The following is a 19,246-nucleotide window of genomic DNA, read 5'->3' on the forward strand; positions in this document are numbered from 1 at the left end:
GGAGAAGAGTAATGGGCCCCGTTCTCTGTTTTCCTGGCCGCTGAGAGTGTCAGCAGGCTGGAGATATTTTAGGGCAACGAGACAGGCAGCCAATCGTGCGTTCCGACCTGCGCAGTGCAGGGAAAGGGCCGTTCTTTGGCAGTAATTGCTCCCTCCGTGAGGCCCTGTGATGCCGGGCTGATGTATGGGATGCGAGGCTGGCATGGGACGCTTGCATTGCCTTGGAAGGCTGCTCGTTAGGGTGTTGAAGGCCCACGTAGCCGTTCCTGCTGAGGAGCAAAATGCCCTTGTTCAAGGGCATGGCCGGCGTCCCGCCTGACAGCGTGGTGATCCCCCCAGGTGAGCTGGCTGAGCCAGCGGCCCCTTAGGTCTAGTCATGCTCATCCTTCGGCCTGCTGCCCTGCTAATGAACGTGGGGGCCGCCCTGGCCTTACGGTGGCTAGCTGGGGTGGAAAAGGGCCACCAGAAGTCACTGGCCATGAATGCCCTGTTACCATCCTAGGCTGGGAATTTGCTGCCAGGGCCCTCAGCTGCTCTTGGATTCTCCCCCTCCTCCCCCCCAGGCCCTTTGTACTCAGCCCTGCCCTTGGAAGAGAGCCGCCCGCAGCTGCAGGGCAGCACAAAAGGGCTGCTGTGGAGGGCAATTAACCCTTGCCCACCTCTTCTCTCTCATGCTGGAGCTGATGGGGCAGCTGTCTCGGCTAGTGCTTTGCTGGGGGTTGCAAACTGCCCCCCCCCATTTTTGCAGGGGGTGTGGCTGAAGGGGAGCAGGGCCCTAGCTGGACTCCCTCTGGAGAGGTAGGTGTGCACGTGTGTACGTGTGCAGTGCTCCTGTCTGTGATTAAGTTATCAGAGCTTATGGCTGTCCTGGTGCTTCCCCCTTCCCAGCAGCTCAGCTGGCCCCTCCCCACTGCGGCCAGCCCAGCCCTCCTCCCAGGACACGGGGGAGATGGGCTGCAGATGGCAGCGAAGCTCCCAGATTGGGAACCAAGCGATTTGATGAGATGGTTTGGGCTCCGGCCTAGTGAGGCTGGGTCTGTGATCCCTGCTTCCCATTTACGCAGCACCTTGCACTCTGGAAGAGCCTTGCAGAGGGCATGGAGAGGAAATATCAGCCTGCCCTGCAAATGCAGCCAGCTCTGGGGTGGAACATAGTAGCTGCCTGGTGCTGTACAGCAATGCAGGGTAGGAAGGCAAGAAGGACACCTCTTGTGAACTTCCTTTCCCATCCGTGCTTTTAAAGCACCGTCCTTTCCCACAGGACAGTAATGCTGGGACAGCCATGGAGATGGGAGTCTTCTAGCCCCAGAACAGGCACAGTGTGGGTAACCGCGGGCTAAAGCACACCCGAGCCTGCCCCTCTACTGGACCTCACTCCTAGCCTGGAGGACCCAGCTGTAGAAGTCCCCAAGGAGTTCACCTGCCATGTCCCGTTGGCACTCAGAGAGTACAAGTGAACGAAGGGGGGTGGGAATTTTTGTGAACCAGACGCCTGCCTGCTGGTTAGCCAGACTGTGCCCTGAACAGCCATCACCTGAGCAGCTTTTGGTGGCATGGGCTGGATTTGAGCCCGTTGATCTACTCCATCGTTGGAGACCATTCCTACCCTGCACTCGGGTGGCGCAGGCTTTTCCAGGCTTGGGTTTGCACAGTCCCATCAGCAGCCCTTGGCCAGCCACGCTGGCTGCGTTAGTCCCTCCCTGGGGTATGTGGACAAGGCTGGAGGGAGGTTCAGTGGGTGTTAAAGGCTGGCTGCCCCTTTCTCTCCCCTGAAGACACAGAGTCCTGATCAGTGGATCTTGACTAACGTGTCACGCACAGGGCACAGGCCGGGATTTCCTGCTGGGGGGCTCTCCTCTGGGGCTCCCTTCCGAACACCTGCCAGAGGCCGTTCCTGGCAGGAAGGCGTCTGGACAGCCAGTGCAGACGTGATCATCTCCCCGCCCGCGCTTTGGATCTTGATGCCACATCAGCGCCCTCTCCCTCCCGAGGGCGGCTGTCTCTGGCCTCGCCCGACTGTCGTCCTCTCGCGTGGCTGGGGAGGTTTGTCTGGACCCAGCGCCTTGTGTCCGCCTGCAAGGAGACAGGGCTCATAACTCCCTCTTAGCTTTATGCCGCTCTACATCGGCTATGAATTATTGACAGGCTGCGAGGCGCGTTCGCTGCCCTTGGTGTGAGAGGGACGGGGCCTGCCCGCGTGCACTGCTGAAGGAGCACGGAGGGGCGTGTTAGTTTAGACACTAAGAATAACCAGGCAGAAAACCCCAGCTTCCCAATCGATCGCAGCAGGACTGCAGAGCCGCGCTGCAGGGGAAATTGTTCTTGGCTCCTTTCTCTCTTCCCACCCTGGGCTCTGGAAACGCACAGAAGAGGCTCGGACCAGCTATCCCACGCCACAGGAGCCAAGCTAAACAGGAGGTCGCTACATCCAGCCCTCCCCACCCACAACTGGGACATTTAGACTGAACGGGTCCATTCTTTTTGGCTCCCATTCTCCATTCCCAACCTGGCGGGGGGGGGAGGCTGCTCCCTGGGCTCATTGATTTTCATTGTGTGGCATTGGAGGACGGAGTTCAAAGCCGGGGTGGCACCCAGCCGTCCCCCTCCCCTTGTGTGCACCTGCCACTCCAGGCCCGTCCCGTGCATGATTCATGCCAGCTGAGTGCTCAGAGGAAGCGTCCTTTGCCAGTAAAAGCTTTTTCTACCTAAAGAGAGAGACGTTCTGTAATTAGCAAGGTAGTGGGAGGTGGGGGCAGGGGTGCTGCCCGGCTTTTCCTTCTCTCTTCTGCCCCTCTTGGATTCTCTGCAGTGGAGAGCTTGTTCTAACTGAGTTGTTAACCTGTGAATCCCTTTCACTAAAATGTCCAGTCTCGCGAACCCCCTCCTAAAAATGAATATTTCCAGGGATTTTCTCCTTTACCGGAGTATAAATTATAAAGCAGTGAGCTTGGAAATATAAAGTTTGTTTTTATGACATACTTATTACACGCTATTTATTATTAATCATTACAGTATTTTTATTACATTATGAAAACGGCAACACTCTTCCAAGATCTCACTTTCGTAGCTTGTATCACTTTGAATAAGCCTGTTACAAGACAAGGCTCCTATGTTTCATCAGGGAGTATCCGATCTGAAACAGCAGGAAGGTATTTAAGAAGCCAACTCAGAGTTCCTCCTATACAAGCATTCAGGTCTTGAGCAGTCCAGGCAAATAACTCGCGTTACAACAAAGCTTAAACTTGTTCTTCATAATAATTTAAAAACAATACTAGCTGCCTATTTAATTTTAAAAACAGCCAAAAATATCTACCTCCCTTTCCATTTCTTATAAGGTGTCTTGAAGTTTAAATCTCCTCAGTGTGATAGATATGCTTGCTTTGATCTGCTTAGCTCTTGGAAGTCCAGGGGCTCTGAGCTGCTGGCCCCGTGCTGCCAGGGGTCCCTAGGGACAGCTCGGTCCGCCATTAGGGAATTTTTACCCCAAGAACCCCCTGTAACATTTTGCAAACCCCCAGGGCTTCATGAACCCGTTTGGGAACCACTGTTCTAACTCTAGCTGCAAAGGGGGATCAGCATTAGGGGGATGGTAAGTGGACAGTGGCTGTCAGCCGTCTGGCATGGGTATAAGGACATGAGCGGGGGGGGGGGGGGGGACGACAGTACCTGAGAGATGGAAGTATGAAGGAAGGTGAATACCTTGAGACACCACGCTGCTGGGTACGTTCTAGCTATGCTGGGTTAGGCTGAAATGCTCAAGAAGCAGTGAGCCCGTTTGGGATCTCAAAGCTGTACGAGCAGAGTGACCCCGTTCAGCTCAGCGGAATGACTGTAGGTTTGCACGGGGGTAACTAGGCTCAGAATCTGGTCCAGCCCCCATGGAGAGAATGTTTTGTCTTGCTCTCCAGTGACCGCTGTGGTCAGGCAAGGGACAGCACTGAGCGGCAGCAGCAAGGGGCCTTGGCCAAGGGAGAATGCCGTGATGCAACCATGGGAGCAGAACGGGGAAGCCCTCTGCTAAGAGGGCCACAAAACAACCTCTCTGGCTTCACTCCAGAGAGCAATCCGACTGTGCTGTGACAGCTCCAGCACATGCCATGCATGAAGCTGTGTCTGCCCCCGGTGCCCAGGCCGTCCTGGTGATCTCTCTGCAGATCATGAAGCCAACTCCAGGGACCACATCTGCCCAGTCACTTCAGTGGAGTTACAGCAGCCGTGTGTCAGCCCATGTCACCTCCACTGGGATGGTGTCAAGACTGGAGGGTGTTTCTGATTGAATAACTGAATTAGCTGACAGGCCCCTGATTCCAGGGCCCTGCCACTTTCAGATGATGCGCAGATACCCACTGGCGGCGGCGAACTAAAGCGACCGCACCTATGTCTTGTGTGGCACGTGCACTGGTGCTCACGTGCCCATAAGGAAATCCCTGGGTATTGACCCCTGCCGCAGTGGGCGGCTACCCTGGCTAACTAGAGAAAGCTCCAGGCCAGCCTAGGACCTCCTCTGCTGCATCACCGAGCACAAGACTCAGTTATGCCTGAGCACGAATGAATGCAGCTCTCAGACTGCACCTCAGCCCGTTGGGGTGCACCAAGGACCTGGGCCTACCAACCCAACCCCAGCAAACAGCTGAGGAGCAGGGGGGCCTTTTTCTGGGGCTCCCCAGGACACCAGCGGTGGAGTAATGTAGCAGCAGCTTAGCTGCAAAGTGCCCCATTCTGGGGGGAGGGTTGTGGGGTGGGGTTGGTGGGGAGGAAGGGCTGGGGCTGTTGAGAGAAGGCTGAATGCAGGCTTGTGTGTGTCTGTGTCTCCTGAACAGCTGCTGGAGAAGCAGCTGCCCAGTGAAACATCTGTTTAGAACCAGAGACCGAAAACCTCTTCCCTGTTGTGGGTGCAGCGCGGGTGCGTCCTGCTGGCAGGCTGACCTGGAACGAGGCTACGAGAGAACAGCCCGCTGACGCGGATCCATAGGTCCAGGGCTCTGGAACAGTCTCCGTGGGCCCGCCCGCTCCCACGAGGGTAGGCCGCTTGGCTTCACTGCCTCCTTGGACTGAACCACAGTCTTCAGCACCCTGCTCTATGCTGGGAGCTCCCTTCAGCGAGTCCACCTGAGATGGACACCTGAGAGAGGCTTGTACCCCAAAGGGAGCAATGTACCCCCACTTCCCTTAAGCGGGAGTGACTCTCAGCCAGCATTGTAGAAGTGGGAGGTGGGTGGTGGGGGTTTATTAGATGTCTGGAACACAGCAGAGAAAGTCCTCGGTTAGCACAGAGAACAGAAAGTTACAGCATGGCCGTCTTGGTCAGCCCAGAGCTCAGAGCCCTCTGACCCCTCCCTTGTCCTAGTTCACAAGAGTCTCCAGCTTCCAGCAGCCCACACTTAACACCGGTACCTGGCCCCTCCTCTGCCCTGTTCTCCAACTGGTCAAACCAGCTGGCTTCCCATGGAGGGTCGGCCACCCAGGGTCGTTAGTTGCTAGGTGCCAAATGTCCAGGCAATTGAAGTGGCCATTGTCTTCTCGGATTCTCCATGGATTGGGGGCCCAGGCCCTAGATAGCTAGGCGTCAGTCACTCCTGGATCTCTGGGTCTCTGCAAAGACCTTTTCCCACCACCTAATTAACCAGGTAGCACATAGGGGGAAACTGAGGCACACACCGTATATTCATACAAAATATTACAGAAAATGCCCACTCCGTCACACCAGCCTCAGTTGTTGGCTAACTGCCTGATGTTACTGCAGCATCAGAGAGTCCAAATTGCAGGCTTAAGTGTGCTGGGACTTGGGAAAGTGGCTGTAAAAATGGCATTTGCCGGAGGCTAATTCTCTGGCTGGTGAGTGGCAGAGGGGGAAAATCCCCCATTTGGGATGGAAGAGACAATTGCACGATCTCTTGCTGCTGAGACAATAAAACCCTTTCTCCTCTCTCTCTCTCTCTCTCTCTCTTTTATTTTTTGACAGCCAGCAGCCCTTGGTGAGCTGATAAACCCCTCCCTGTAAAGTCAGCTGCAGCGCCCGCCATTCCCAGGTCCTCCCATGCTGGCATCGCTTCTCATCAGCCCAACAGGGAGCTGGTGTCAGCGTAACCCACACAAATGCTTCCTGAACTGATGATGAACGTGGGAGGACACTGGGGCATCGACAGGGGCGAGGTGAGCTGCTGATGAATGTCAATCATCTCATTTGCCCTCTGCGGAGGCCGGCTGAGCGTTGGAGTGGCCCAGTCCCGGAGGGCCAGGCATGGGGCTGATGCAAAGAGGAGGCTGAATGCTGATGAAAGGGGTCAGTCTGTCTCTCTCTCTCTCAAACAGGTGGGTTGTTCCAGCTCCAACCAAATAAACCAGCTTTATAGGAAAAAACCTGCCTCTTTTCCCTGACAAACAGGCGACTCCGAGGGGAGCCCCGTTGGTTTAACTCCCCCTGGATCATGGCTGCGGGCTGACATGCGGCAGGTAGTGCGCTGCCAATCCCCGTCAGCAGCCAGCTTCACGCCCTGCTTGGAGCATCAGGAATCCCGAGGGCCAGACTTTCAGAGGCGCTGAGTATCCCCAATGCCAGGTAAAGTCAGCTGGAGATGTGGGGGTTGGGCCCCGAAGCAGGATGCTAAAGAAACACGCGGTTAGCTCTGAGGGGGTCTGAGAGGCAGCTGCTGTTAGCCACCTGCTCAGAAGGGACCTGCTGCATGCAGCTGACAAAGGGGGAGATTTTTAAAAAAAACTCTAATGGGAATTTAGGCACCCAACCCCCATAGACACTCACTGAAAGTTAGGCACTGTCCAGCCGTGTGCCAGGCAGGCCGGGTGCACTCCCCGGGGCAGTGAACGAGTGGGGCTAAATGAGTCTGGCTGAATCCACTGAGCTGGATTGTATGGATTGCAGCTTTGGGTCCCCAGCCCCAAACAGAATTGTCTGGTCACTGCAGGCTGAGCCGACCCAGGAGTGCCAAGAATCCAGCAGCAAGAACAAGTGTGCGAAGGGCTCTCTGGAGGGGTAATTTCACAGGCTTTGATGGCATCTGCAGGCACACACACCTCTCTCTCCCTGCAAAGCCTGGAATGTTTATTTCATAAGTGGCTGTGGCCGTGAGTTGCCTGCGGTGGTGTGGTAGCTGTGTCAGTCCCAGGATAGGAGAGAGACAAGGTGGGTGAGGGAATATCTTTTATTGGACCAGCTTCTGCTTGCGAAAGAGACCAGCTTTCGAACCACACTGAGCTCTTCACTTGACAGCTTCTCTCTCTCTCATCAATAGAAGTTGGTCCAATAAAAGCTATTACCTCACCCGCCTTGTCACGCTAAGTAGCCATCAGTGGCTCATTTGCTTCTGCCCCAGAGAGCTTCCCCAGCAGTGCGGTCGCTTCCCTGCCTTTAGAATCTCAGCTCCAGCTGAGAGCGCCAGTTCTTGAGATGTGAAGCCTCATTTCTTGCCCACCCAGAGCAGCACCCCTAGTTTCAGCCCCTACGAGGGGCGTTGTCCATGGGCTAGGGATAGAAATACAATTCCAGGTATGTCTCCCGATGACTCAGAGAGGGGGGGAGCAGATTGTCAGTGTGGGTGTTGGCAACATAAATCCATCAGCTGATTAGCGCTTGGCGGGAGTAGGGATGGGCTACTCCATTTCTAGTGTGGTTTGTTAGGTGGGTTAGCAGAGGGCAGCCTCTAACTCACCACTCACTTGTGCAATTACCTCACGTGTGTCTCAGCTGCAGACAGATGCTGAGACAAGACAATCAATGATCAGGTTTTTCTCATGCCAGGCCGGTCCCCCTCCAGGTTCCTGACCAGATTTTTGGAGCAACTGAAGAAGACTGGGGAAGCACCAGCCTGAGCAGTGATTTTTCTTGGGCTTGCTTCATTGGCTTCCAGGTCTGTTATGCGGGGTAATTGTAGCCATGTCAGTCCCAGTATATTAGAGAGATGGGGGGAGGGGGGGAGTGAGGTAATATCTTTTATTGGACCAACTTCCATTGGGGAGACAGACAAGTTTTCAGGCGATGCAGAGCTGTTCTTCAGAGCATCATAGCACAATGCAAGGTGGAACAGATTATTTAGCATAAGTAGCTAGCACATGTTCTAAGGGCCCATTCACAGCGGAGTGGCCCCTTAACCCCTCTGCAGTCACAGGACAAAAAGGGGAGTTAGTGAGTTACAGGTTGTTGTAATGAGCCATGAATCCAGCATCTCTGTCCAGTCCAAGTATTGGGCAAGTTTCCTTTGAGGCGGAGGCCTGTAGGTCAGATAGAGTGATGCTGTCACATGCCAGCACACACTAAGACAGGGGTGGGCAAACTGTGGCCTGTGAGCTGCACCATGTGGCTTGGCCCTGCTCCGGCGCTTTGGCTGGGGCACTGGGTCGGGGGCCGCACCACACGGCTCCCGGAAGCTGCAGCATAGCCCCACTCTGGCTTCTACGTGCTCCAATGGGAGCTGCAGGCGGGGCAGCATGCAGAGCCACCTGGCTGTGCCTTTGTGTAGGAGCTGGAGAAGGGACATGCTGCTGCTTCCAGGAGCCGCTTGAGGTAAGTGCTGCCCGGAACCTGCACCCCCGAGACTCTTGGCTTCACTCTTGGCTCCCCACGCTGCAACCCCCTGCCCCAGCCCTGATCCCCCTCCGGCTCTCCAAACCCCTCGATCCCAGCCTGGAGCACCCTCCTGCACCCCAAACCTCTCATCCCAGCTCCACCCCAGAGCCTGCACCCCCAGCTGGAACCTGCGCCCCAGCCCTGATCCCCCCCCCCGCCCTCCAAACCCCTCGATCCCAGCCCAGAGCACCTTCCTACACCCCAAACCTCTCATCCCAGCTCCACCCCAGAGCCTGCACCCCTTCCTGCACCCTAACTCCAATTTTGTGAGCATTCATGACCCACCATACAATTTCTATTCCCCGGTGTGGCCCTTGGGCCAAAAAGTTTGCCCACCCCTGATCTAAGGCCCAGTGAGCGTCTTTGCTGTTTCATTGCTCTTGTTTTCCTCCTTTTCCTTTATTTTTGGCTCCACTTGTGCCTGGACCTCTCCTAGGAACCCCCGCCCCCTGCAAGTTTACTGGAATGAGCACAGCTTGGTTGTTCCTTTAGCACTAAAATCAACACACGCTAAAAAACAACCTCCCCTCTCCCCCTGCAACTTCCCTGTAGGGATGGTGCCCTGTCCCCCTTGCCCCCAGCCCTCCTTAGCACACTGGCTAGGCCTGGCCAGGGCCTAACCCCTGCAGCCCATCAATGGGGTGTGAGCCAGGGTGGGAGAGTTTTATTTATATGGCTGTACTTGCACCATCCAGTCAGAGCTCCAGGGCGTCCACATGGGGCTATAGCTCCTGTGTTAGATGTTTCTAGAGGGCCAGAGTCGGCGCTAGACACAGGCAGACTAAGCAGTTGCTTAGAGCCCTGAACAGCTTAAGGGCAGGGCCACTCAGAGGATTCAGGGGGCCTGGGGCAAAGTGGGGGAGCTGTGGCGCTTGTACTCACCCGGTGGCGGTCCGGGTCTTCGGTGGCATTTCGGCGGCGAGGGGCCCTTCAGTTGCTCCGTGTTTTCAGCAGCACTGAAGAACCGGCTGCCGAAATGCCGCTGAAGACCCGGACCACCATCGGGCCAGGGCTCACAGGGCTCCTGGGGCAAATTGCCCCACTTGCCGTCCTTTTTGGGTAGCCCTGCTTAAGGGGGCCACTTATTTGCTTTGGGGGGGGGTGTGTGCGCGCGCACACACACAAACTCTTCCTTCCTGTTAGGCCCCCAATGGGCTAACACTGCCTTGGGGAAGGAACTGGCTTTCGCTCTCCTCTCCGGCAGACCCCTGCTCCTTGGGCAAATTTGTTGTGTCTAGCTTGCCCATCCAAGGGACAGAGAAGTGGGGTGTCAGTCCAGTGAGCTCATGGAAATGTGCTGACCCTAGGAGCGGCTATCTTAGCTCTGGCCTGGCCTCCAGGCACTTGCTGGGTGGGGAGGGGGTGGCACTCTAGGATATCCTGCGGTGCCCCCGTTTACTAAGAAGGGAGTCGTTGCTTTGCGCAAAGGTGTGGTCACTAGTGTGGGGGACACGCAGCTAGAGAGGCCCTGGCCATGCCCCTGTTCAAAATAAGGCTGATCCTTGGCATGTCTCCGGGTCTGGCTGCAGGGGCTCAGGAAGGGCGTAAGCCCCTAGGAGCACCGCAGGTCAAGGGTCGTGCTGATGGGCACAGGCCCCCGCTCAGCTGCAGCAGTGACTGGCTTTGCCAGAGCCCTGCAGCCCTGGTGCGGGCAGAGCAGGCAGGTGGGACCCAGGAGTCCTGGTGGCCAGGCTGCAGATCTAACCACTGGGCACCATAGCCTGTGGCTAGCGAGGAGCCGGGCTCTGGGAGGAGGGGCCCTGGCCTGGGCTCCCGGCTTCCCCCATGTCTCTCTGCAGTAGCCCGACGCTCCAGTGGCCCCTGAGGGGAGGCCGGGGCTTGCCGGGCTCCCCTGTGCCATGCGCCCGTCCCGCCCCGCCCCGCGGAGCTGGTCACCCCCCGCGGCGGGGGCAGGTGGGCCGGGCCGGCGCGCGAGGGGTTAAGCTCAGCCCGGCTCCCGGCGCTGAATATTTAAGAGCCGCGCGCAGGCGGCGGCGCAGCCCCGGGATCCCCTCGCGCCCCGGACGGCCGAGGCTGGGCGCGAGCCGCAGAGCGCGGGGTGGCCCCGGGGACAGCAGCCGGCCGGAGGATGCAGCGCCTGGCGCTAACTTTCCTCGCTTTGCCGCTGGTGCTCCGCGCCGCTCCGGGAGGTGAGCAGCCCCCGCCCCGCCCAGGGCAGCCCCCGGCCCGGGCAGCCCCCGCCTGCGCCCCGGGGCTCCAGGGACCGGCCCCGGCTGCAGCCAGGGACAGGACGGGGGGACTTGCCTGGGTCGGGACCGAGCGACCCCCTCGGGATCGGGCCCTGTTGTCTGGTGACTGCGGCGCTCTGCCCCCCAGCGCCCCAGGCATGGCCCCGCGGGGGGAGCGGGACTCTGCCTGGTGCCCCTGCCCAGCTCGCTTCTTCCAGACTCTGCAGCTACCTGGCCTCGGTCCTCGCCTGCTGCCGCTGCTTTTCCTGCTCTTCTCCAGCTGGGGCCAGGGGCCAGAGCCTGGGGCTCGTCCCCTTTCCGCCCCTCTGGCTGTGTGTGGCTGGGAGGGTTTAGAAACGGACCGGGGAGCAGGGCTGGCTCTCGTTTCCCCTCTGGCTGTGTGTGGAAGGGGGCAGGTGGGTGGGAGAGTTTGGAGATGGACCCGGGAAGCAGGGCTGGCTCCGTCTCCCCTCTGGCTGTGTGTGGAAGGGGGCAGGTGGCTGGGAGGGTTTAGAGACGGACCCGGGGAGCAGGGCTGGCTCCGTCTCCCCTCTGGCTGTGTGTGGAAGGGGGCAGGTGGCTGGGAGGGTTTAGAGACGGACCCGGGGAGCAGGGCTCTCGTCTCCCCTCTGTCTTTGCAGGCAGGGTGGCACACAGACACTGGCATCACCTGTCCTAGGACCTGCCTGCGAACAGCACTGGCGGCTCAGGAGCCTTCCACCTGCTGCTCTCAGCCCCTGGCATTCCCAGCTTCTCTGCGGGCTACAAACAGCCCCTGCCCCTCTGGCAGGGCCCGAGTGCCCCAGCATCCCCTGCCATTCGTAAACCCCCCTGGGCCGGGCAGGACAGAGACGTAGCAGCTGGGGCGAGTGGCTGGCCCTCGCTTTGGTGCTGATCCCCAACCGGCTCAGAGGCTGGCCATGGAATTGCTGGCTCCCCCAGGCAGTGCTGAGCTGCCAGCAGACTGGTGGCAGCAGGATCATTTCAGTGGGAGAGGGGGGCTCATTTCCATAAAGCGGCGTACCCGGTTGTTTCCTGCCAAGCTGTGGAGAAGCCGCAGCTGTGTCTAGGGATTTACTGTGACTGGATCAAGTGCACAGCCAGTGGCCAGATTCTGCTCTCCCTGCCGTTGGTGTAAATTCACGGTAACTCCACTGATGTCAGTGCGGATCCAGGCCAGTGATGGAGTTCAGGGGTTTGGCTCATTCTCGTTATTAATTAGAGCTGGCTGGAAAATGTCAGCAAATGAAATTTCAATGAAAGACCAACTGAATCTCATGGAAATATTTGTGATATTTTCCATTTGCTGCCCAGCTCTGCTACTGGCAATAACAACACTCAGCAGGTGCCTGGCAGTAAGAGTGGTTAAGGTGCTGGCCCGGGATGCAGGAGTTCTGGGTTTAATGCGCGTCTCTGCTACGGGTGACCTTGGGGGAGTTGCTAGGGGCAGATCTTCTAAAGAGCTCTGCTTCCATTTAGACACCACAAGATGCATCCAGAACTGAGTTTTCTGGCTCTCAAGTCGCTAGAGACCAGGACTCCTGCCCCACCAGGTGAGGAGGCTTCCGGCGTGGACTATGTCCTGCCAGCAGCTCCTGGGGTTGAGCCTGAAGCTCTCTGAGGCGTCCTTGTGAGAGGTGCTGGCTTCACAGCTCTGCAGGCTGGTTTGCTGTGCCCAAGTACCACGTAGGCAGAGGCCGTGTGAGCCTTTTGCCCCGTCCCATCAATGAACCTCACATCTGATCTGCAGGGACCATGTCTGGTGTGACGGGGGAGAGCTGCCTCCACAGCCCAGCCAAGCTTTGGCTTCTCAGCCGGAGATGCCAATAAATGTGTAGGTCAGTGCTGAGGTTACACAGGAACAGCCAGGCTCCCAACTCCTTTCACTGAAGGCACTGATCAGACCCCAGCTGCTAATACTTTTTGTTTATGGAACTACTGACCCGTGGGACCAGTGCGCTCCAGGCGAGAAGAGCCGTATCTGATTGCCGAGCCTCTGAGCCATTTGGTTCAACGTCCGCTCCTACTGCTCTTCATCACACGTGGACACTTTAAATGGTGCAGCAGCTGCGGTTGGCCAGACTAGCCTGAAAACCCACAAACCTGGATGTAGAGCAGGGGTGGGCAAACTACAGCCTGAGGTCCACATCTGGCCCTTCAGACGTTTTAATCTGGCCCTCAATCTCCAGCTGGGGAGCGGGGTCCGGGGCTTGCCCGGCTCCATGCATGCCAGGTCTCCGCGCAGCTCCCGGAAGCAGCAGCATGTCCCTCCTATGCGTAGGGGCAGGAGGGGGGACATGCTGCTGCTTCCGGGAGCTGCTTGAGGTAAACGCAGCCCAGAGCCTGCCCCCCTCATCCCTCCTGCGCCCAACCCCCTGCCCCAGCTCTGATCCCCCTCCTGCCCTCCGAACCCCTTGGTCCCAGCCCGGAGCACCCTCCTGCACCCCCAACCCCTCATCCCCAGCCCCACCCCCGAATCCACACCCCCAGCTGAAGCCCTCACCCCCTGCCGCACCTCAACCCCCAATTTCGTGAGCATTCATGGCCCGCCATACAATTTCCATACCCAGATGTGGCCCTTGGGCCAAAAAGTTTGTAGAGCCTTTGCTCAGCCACTTAGACTGCAAGATGAGGGACCTTGCAGCACATCGCTGTGCACTGGGAAGGCTGCCTAGTGCAGGGTGGGGGACTCAAGGGGTCGGCACTGAGATTTCTTGGCTCTCACTGCCAAGTGACTGGTTCCAAGCCATCCCAGGAGGTCCGTGAGTGACCGGAGTCAGGAAACTGCTCTGGAGGCTTGTGGCAATGTATGATTGACAGCTCCAGTCTAGCTCCCTGGCTGACACTTGCTCCAGTCCAGGCAAGTGTCTGTCTGTTGCATTTGGCACTTCCGGTAGAAGAGCCAAGAACTGAACTGGGTGTAAAGACTGAACTTCCCCTAGGTACAGGCCCTTACTGGTGGGGAATGGTGTGTGTGAGATGTAACACTGCTGCTGCTCTGGCTTTGCCTGACTTGCACCTAATTAGACAACTTCAGAGCCCCTTGAAATTGTGCATTCAGCACCCAGATGTGTCCTCGGTCTGTCTGGATCGGTGGCTCTTTGCACAGTACCCCTACCAGGTCATTGTTCCTTGCCGAGGGGATCAGCAGATGTCCAGTGTCACAGGATATCTACAAACAGGGAAGTTGGCCTGCAGCACAGCTCTGCTCCTGTCAGAGCAAACTCAAGCCCCTCCAAAGCACAGGAGGTTTCCCTGTTGGGCTGTCGGGATCATGCTGGAGAATTGAAGTCACTATTGCAGGAGTTCACAGAAGAACCTGCAAGGGCGATGGATGCTCTGCCACAGTGGGCAGCAGAAGGAACACAATGGCCTCCCATTAATGTGCCAGCTAAATCCTCAGGTGAATTGTTTGGCTAGTTAGGCTTCTGATTACTTGGTCTGCAAATGCAAAGGAACATTTTCATGCAGATTTCACCACATGCAAATGGAGATGCCTGGGAATGCTCTGAGTGCATTACTGGAGGTTGTTTCAGGTCCGGGTCATCTGAGTGCAGTGCGTAGAGGACCCGACTGGAATTTGTGATCCCACTGTTCTAGGATCTGCTGGAAATTGAGAACTGGTGGAATTATAGACTAGCTTGGGCTAGGACAGGTGGGGTTAGAGGGCCTGATCCAAAGCCAAAGTCAATGGGAATCTTTCCATTGACTTCAATGGGTTTTGGATCATGTCCATAGAGAGAGTGTGTGTGTGTGTATGTGGGGTGGGTGCTTGGGCGGAATGAATGAATTCTTAAGAAATTGTGAGTAACAGCACAAACATGGGAGTTTGTAGCAATGGCAGGAGTGTGTATTGTTCAGTGCTTTGAATTCCTGACTAGACCAACCACTGTGATGAACTTACTTTGCTAATTGAAGGTATCACAACCTGTCTACTGCCCCTAAATCGGAAGGACTTTATCTTTTGATAGCATTTGGCAGAGAAGGTTATGGCTAGTCTTGAGAATGTCTGGCATCCCCAAGAAACAGATCAAGCTGATGAAAAACATCTACAGCAAGGTGATGAGTGTGGTGGGAATAGACAAGAATCTGGTGGAATGGGTCAGGATGAGCTAGGAGCAAGGATGCACATTAACACCAGATTTGTTCAACTTGGTACTGGAAGCAGTAGTGGCTGTTGCACTGAGAGATGCAATGGGAGGCGTCATGTTGTGTGGGAGGACAGTGAACAACTTTATTTTTGCAGATGGTATTGACCAAGAAGGATTTACAGAGAATAGCTGACAAGGTGGATCAGAAAAAGTCAGACTGAAAATCAGCACAGAGAAGACAAAAATGTTGGCAGCTGGAAGACACGAAAGAGAGGTAAAGATAAAACCCAGAGACAAAGAACTAGAAAAAATGTGTGTACCTTGGAGGTACTGAAGAATGGAAACCGTGAAGATGGCATAAAAAGAAGGATTGAACTAGCTGCTACTGCATTCATAAAACTCTGTAACATCTGGAAGGCCAAAGATATTTCAATCAAAGCAAAAATCAGCATATGTGAGACAGTTGTCCTGCCAATGCTGTTCTATGGGTTGGAGTGTGAGGAAAGCCAATGAACGAAAGGTGTTGACTGAAGAAATGGACTCGCTGAGGGGAACACTGAGAGTTTCAAGGCATGTCCTTGTAATGAGGAAACAAGGACTGTAGGTTCTAATGACTCAGTTACTGATTGTGAGATCTTGAACACGAAACAAAAGATGAAGTGAGAAGAAAACAGCTAAGCAAGTAATAACCCTGTTACCGAAGAAAGATGACTGTGGGTGGTTCGGACACACGACCTGAATTGACCCAGAAAGCATACTATACATGGTGATACATACTAGAGTGCAAAAAGCTAGATACAGGGGAAGACTGAGGATGCATTGGATAGACATGGTGAAAAATGACACAGAACAAAAAGGTTTAAAGATGAACAGAACTGTGAAGCTGGTACAAGACAGAATGTGGTGGAAAGACTTCATTTGGCCCCATTGTCACTGTTGAGCTGATGGACAGGAATAAAAGCCAAAGGCTGTCCTTAAAACAAGAGTGTTCTTTCCAAATATCACATCTAGATCTGGGACAGATTCCCTACAGGGCTCACCTGGGCTTCTCATCCTCCCGGATGTCAGTGTGCTTGACGTGTGGTTGGCATGTCCCCTCAGAGTGCATTGGGCGGTAGGGGCAGGACTGATATTTTTAGATAACTCAGGAGTAGTTTAGTTGGCCTGTAGCTATGACTCTTTGCTCTACCTGAGCACAGCTGGAAGAGAGAGGCACAGTCAGCCCCATAGCGGGATGCAGCATTTCAAGCTCACAGCCCTTGGAGGATATCACGTATTATTTATATTTATCGTAGTGCCAGGAGCCTAGTCATGGCCAGGACCTTGTTGCGCTAGGTGCTGTACAAACCCAGAACAAAGAGACAGTCCCTGTCCCAAGGAGCTCACAACCTAAGCAATGGCTGGGGGCTGAGGAAGGGTGTTCTCTCCTGGCTTTCTTATACCCCCCCACACAGCTAGGCAGAGAGATACAGAAAACTTCATGTGCACCCTGGAGTAAACATGCAAAGCTCTCCAATACCACGCTGGGGGACGCAGGATAAAACGACGAGATAAATGGCGGGGTTCACTCCCCTTTGGTCCGACACACCCTGAGTTTGCTGTGCTTTCGGGCCCATGCTGAGGGGGTGTCAGGACAGGGTGCGGAGCATCCTTTGAGATGATTGGTGACTCTGGATGTATCACTGGGTGTGTCAGTGGGACTTTTGCCTGTCTGAGGAAATGGGCCCTGAAAAAAACATGAAGGGTCTTTAGCTTTTCTTGATGGGGAGAGCGGGGAGCAGAACCAATGGCAAAGGGGGGGAGGGAGCAGAGCCCGCACTGGGTCTGTCTGTGAGCAACCAGCCATGCAGCAGCACTGTCCGTGTCGCCCTCGTGAAAGCTGGGCCGGCCCCTTTGCTCCTGCGGTGGGAAAGCCCCGGGGCGGGGCTCAGCGGCTGTGCTTAGGGTGGGATAGCGCACAGCACAGGGAAAGGGAGAACGGGGAGCAGAGTTCCCTGCTCAGGGTGTTTGCGGAACCTTCAGCAGCCAATTCAGCCCCGGCGTAAGTGGGCCTCACGCTGCCCTTGACTTGGGCTGAGTTAACGCAGCGTCTGCCAGGGCTGAGTTTGGCCATCAGAGCTCAGAGGAGAGAAACTTCTCCCGCATGCACCCTGGTGACCGTGTCGCCGTGTGCCCTTCCCCGTGCCTCGCCCCCCCGCAACCCCGGCTCCCTGGGTGCCCCTTTCCATGCACGTCCCATCTGTGTGTACTCACCACCCCGTGGAGCCGCTCCCTGCCCATCCTCCACATCCGCCTCCCCATGCACCCTTCCTTGTATGCCCCCCAGCCTGGGACACCTCCCCTCCAACTGCCACCCCGTACAGTCTCTCCCCACACGCCTCCCATCCTGAACACCTACCTAGACACTATGAACCCACCTAGTCCCCTGCCTAAGCATTGATGGCCTGGAAGGGGAGGATGCAGACCGGACAGTGCTCGGCCGGGCTGCTGGTGGGGGTGGGAGGGAGGGAGGGGAAGTGCTGGCTCCAGTCACTTGCCTTATTTTGCATTCCTGCAGTGTGCAGTGCTGCACTTCCCTGCCGCGCTGAGGCCATGCTGCAAATGAAGCCAGCGCTGTCGGCGCAGAGATTGGGGTCAGCGGGGCACTGACCCTTGTTAATTGCTCTGGTGTGTCTCGCTGGAGACCTGAGCAATGAAGAATGTGCCAGACTAGGTTACGTGAATGATGTCAAGGCCTTGTCAAGGCAGTCGGCTCCGGGCTTACGGGCAGGGGCCACACTGTTGGCGAGGCGGGTGCTGCATGCCCTGGTGCCCACCAGCTGAATGCCCTCTGCTCAGGCGCACCTAGAAACAACTATTTTGCGGGGCTCAGAGCACGTCTCGGCCCTGCGTGCTCAGGCGTGGAAATACAATACGAGCTGTGACGGAGGGGGGTTTTGACAGCTCTTGCATCCAACAGCTGTTTTAATCTTTGGGAGGGGTGGTAGCGTAGGCAGAGCGGAGTTTGGAGAAATGAATGGGTTGGGGGCTCAGCACAAATCTTACCTGGAAACATCAGCTGCAGGCAGGGTCGTCCCTAGGGGGCCCGGGACCCGCCCCCACTCCACACCACTTGTCAAGCCCCTGCCCTGCCTTTTTCCGGCTTCCGCCCCCTCCTCCGAGCGACGCCAAGAACCGGAGGGGTGGGGTGGGCTGGGGCCGGGTTGCTCATTGCTGCTGGTGCCAGGCCCCCTGCTAACCCCTCAGGCTGCCCTGGAACCCGAAGCGTGGGGCCCAGGGCGGTTGCCCTGATCTGTCCTATGGACGGGACAGCTCTGGCTGCAGCCAGGGCGAGGGAGGTGACAGCCAGCTGTGTGCAGCAGGAGGCGAGTGACCCCTGTGGGCCCTGGCAATCACATCCTGCACACTTATTAGCAACAAGCCTGCTCCATCCTGTTCTGCAGGGAGAAGCTGGAGGAGCTGTTGCTTTCCCTGGTAATTTGCCTTTGCTGGGTCTGGATGGTGATACTTCGATGGGGCAGGGTGATGTACAGACTGCTCCAGAAGGTGTGTGTGAGCCTCAGGGTGCATTGAAGAGGTTTCCTCAGTGTCCCAGTGCATGATGTTTTGCAATTTAGGTTAAAATTATGGTCCGTCTTTGAAATTCTCAGTCTTCCTGGTCCTGCTTACAGGCTAGGGGGCTCTGTAGGGAAGCGTGCAATCAGAGTCAGTTCTAGAGCAAGGTAGGGTGAGTTGTGACTCTGTTTTCAGGGAGCAGCCTGTTCTAGCTTCCTCTGTTTTGGGGTTCCTGTGTGGTGGTGTACCGAATTCTAAGCGATTAAAGCAGTGTTATGGTGCACCTTCTGGCAAGTGTATTTCTGTTTTTGCAAACTTCTCTGTGTGTACGCTGTGAACATAACCCAGAGCACAGGGGGATTAACATCATGCACCCTCTGCTGCAGGCTAGCCTGTAGCTCTGATGGGCTCTGGCCATACAGAGTTATGGAGGCAGAGAGAGAGTACTAGTAAGTAATTACCTTTGCAGTTCTGCAGCACAATGCCTTCTCTCGGCAGAGATCAAAGTGACTAATGGGTTTAGCCTCACAACCCTCTGTGGAGGTAGGGAAGGATTGTTATCCTTGCTTGACAAATGGGCAAACTGAGGCACACAGCAGGGAAGGGCCACAGAGGACCTAGCTCTGTGTTCATGATGTTGGGCTTTTGGAGACAGCTGAGGTCAGATTTGTCCCTGAGTGATTGCACAGCAAGGCAGCATCAGAGATGGGAGTAGAACACAGGAGTCCTGACTCCCCGCACCATGTGCTAACAACTAGCCAGCATGGCCTCTTTCACTGTGCTATGCAGGTCGCTTATCACCTAGGCCTAAGCTAATGGTGATGGCTCAG

The 19,246-nt window shown here is 56.2% G+C and overlaps 1 protein-coding gene across 1 annotated transcript in view; it reads left to right on the forward strand.

Annotated features, from left to right (window-relative positions):
* The first annotated feature begins 281 nt into the window (after positions 1–281).
* Positions 282–19,246, forward strand: part of LOC112120401 (carbonic anhydrase 15-like) — a 37,166-nt gene continuing 18,201 nt past the window's right edge. Inside the window, exon 1 of the mRNA XM_029912623.1 lies at positions 282–339. Within this exon, the coding sequence (XP_029768483.1) occupies positions 282–339 (58 nt within the window). The remainder of the gene's footprint in view (positions 340–19,246) is intronic.

Source organism: Terrapene carolina, unplaced genomic scaffold (assembly GCF_002925995.2).
Source record: "Terrapene carolina triunguis isolate 2854851 unplaced genomic scaffold, T_m_triunguis-2.0 Scaffold234, whole genome shotgun sequence".
Lineage (NCBI taxonomy): Eukaryota > Metazoa > Chordata > Testudines > Emydidae > Terrapene > Terrapene triunguis.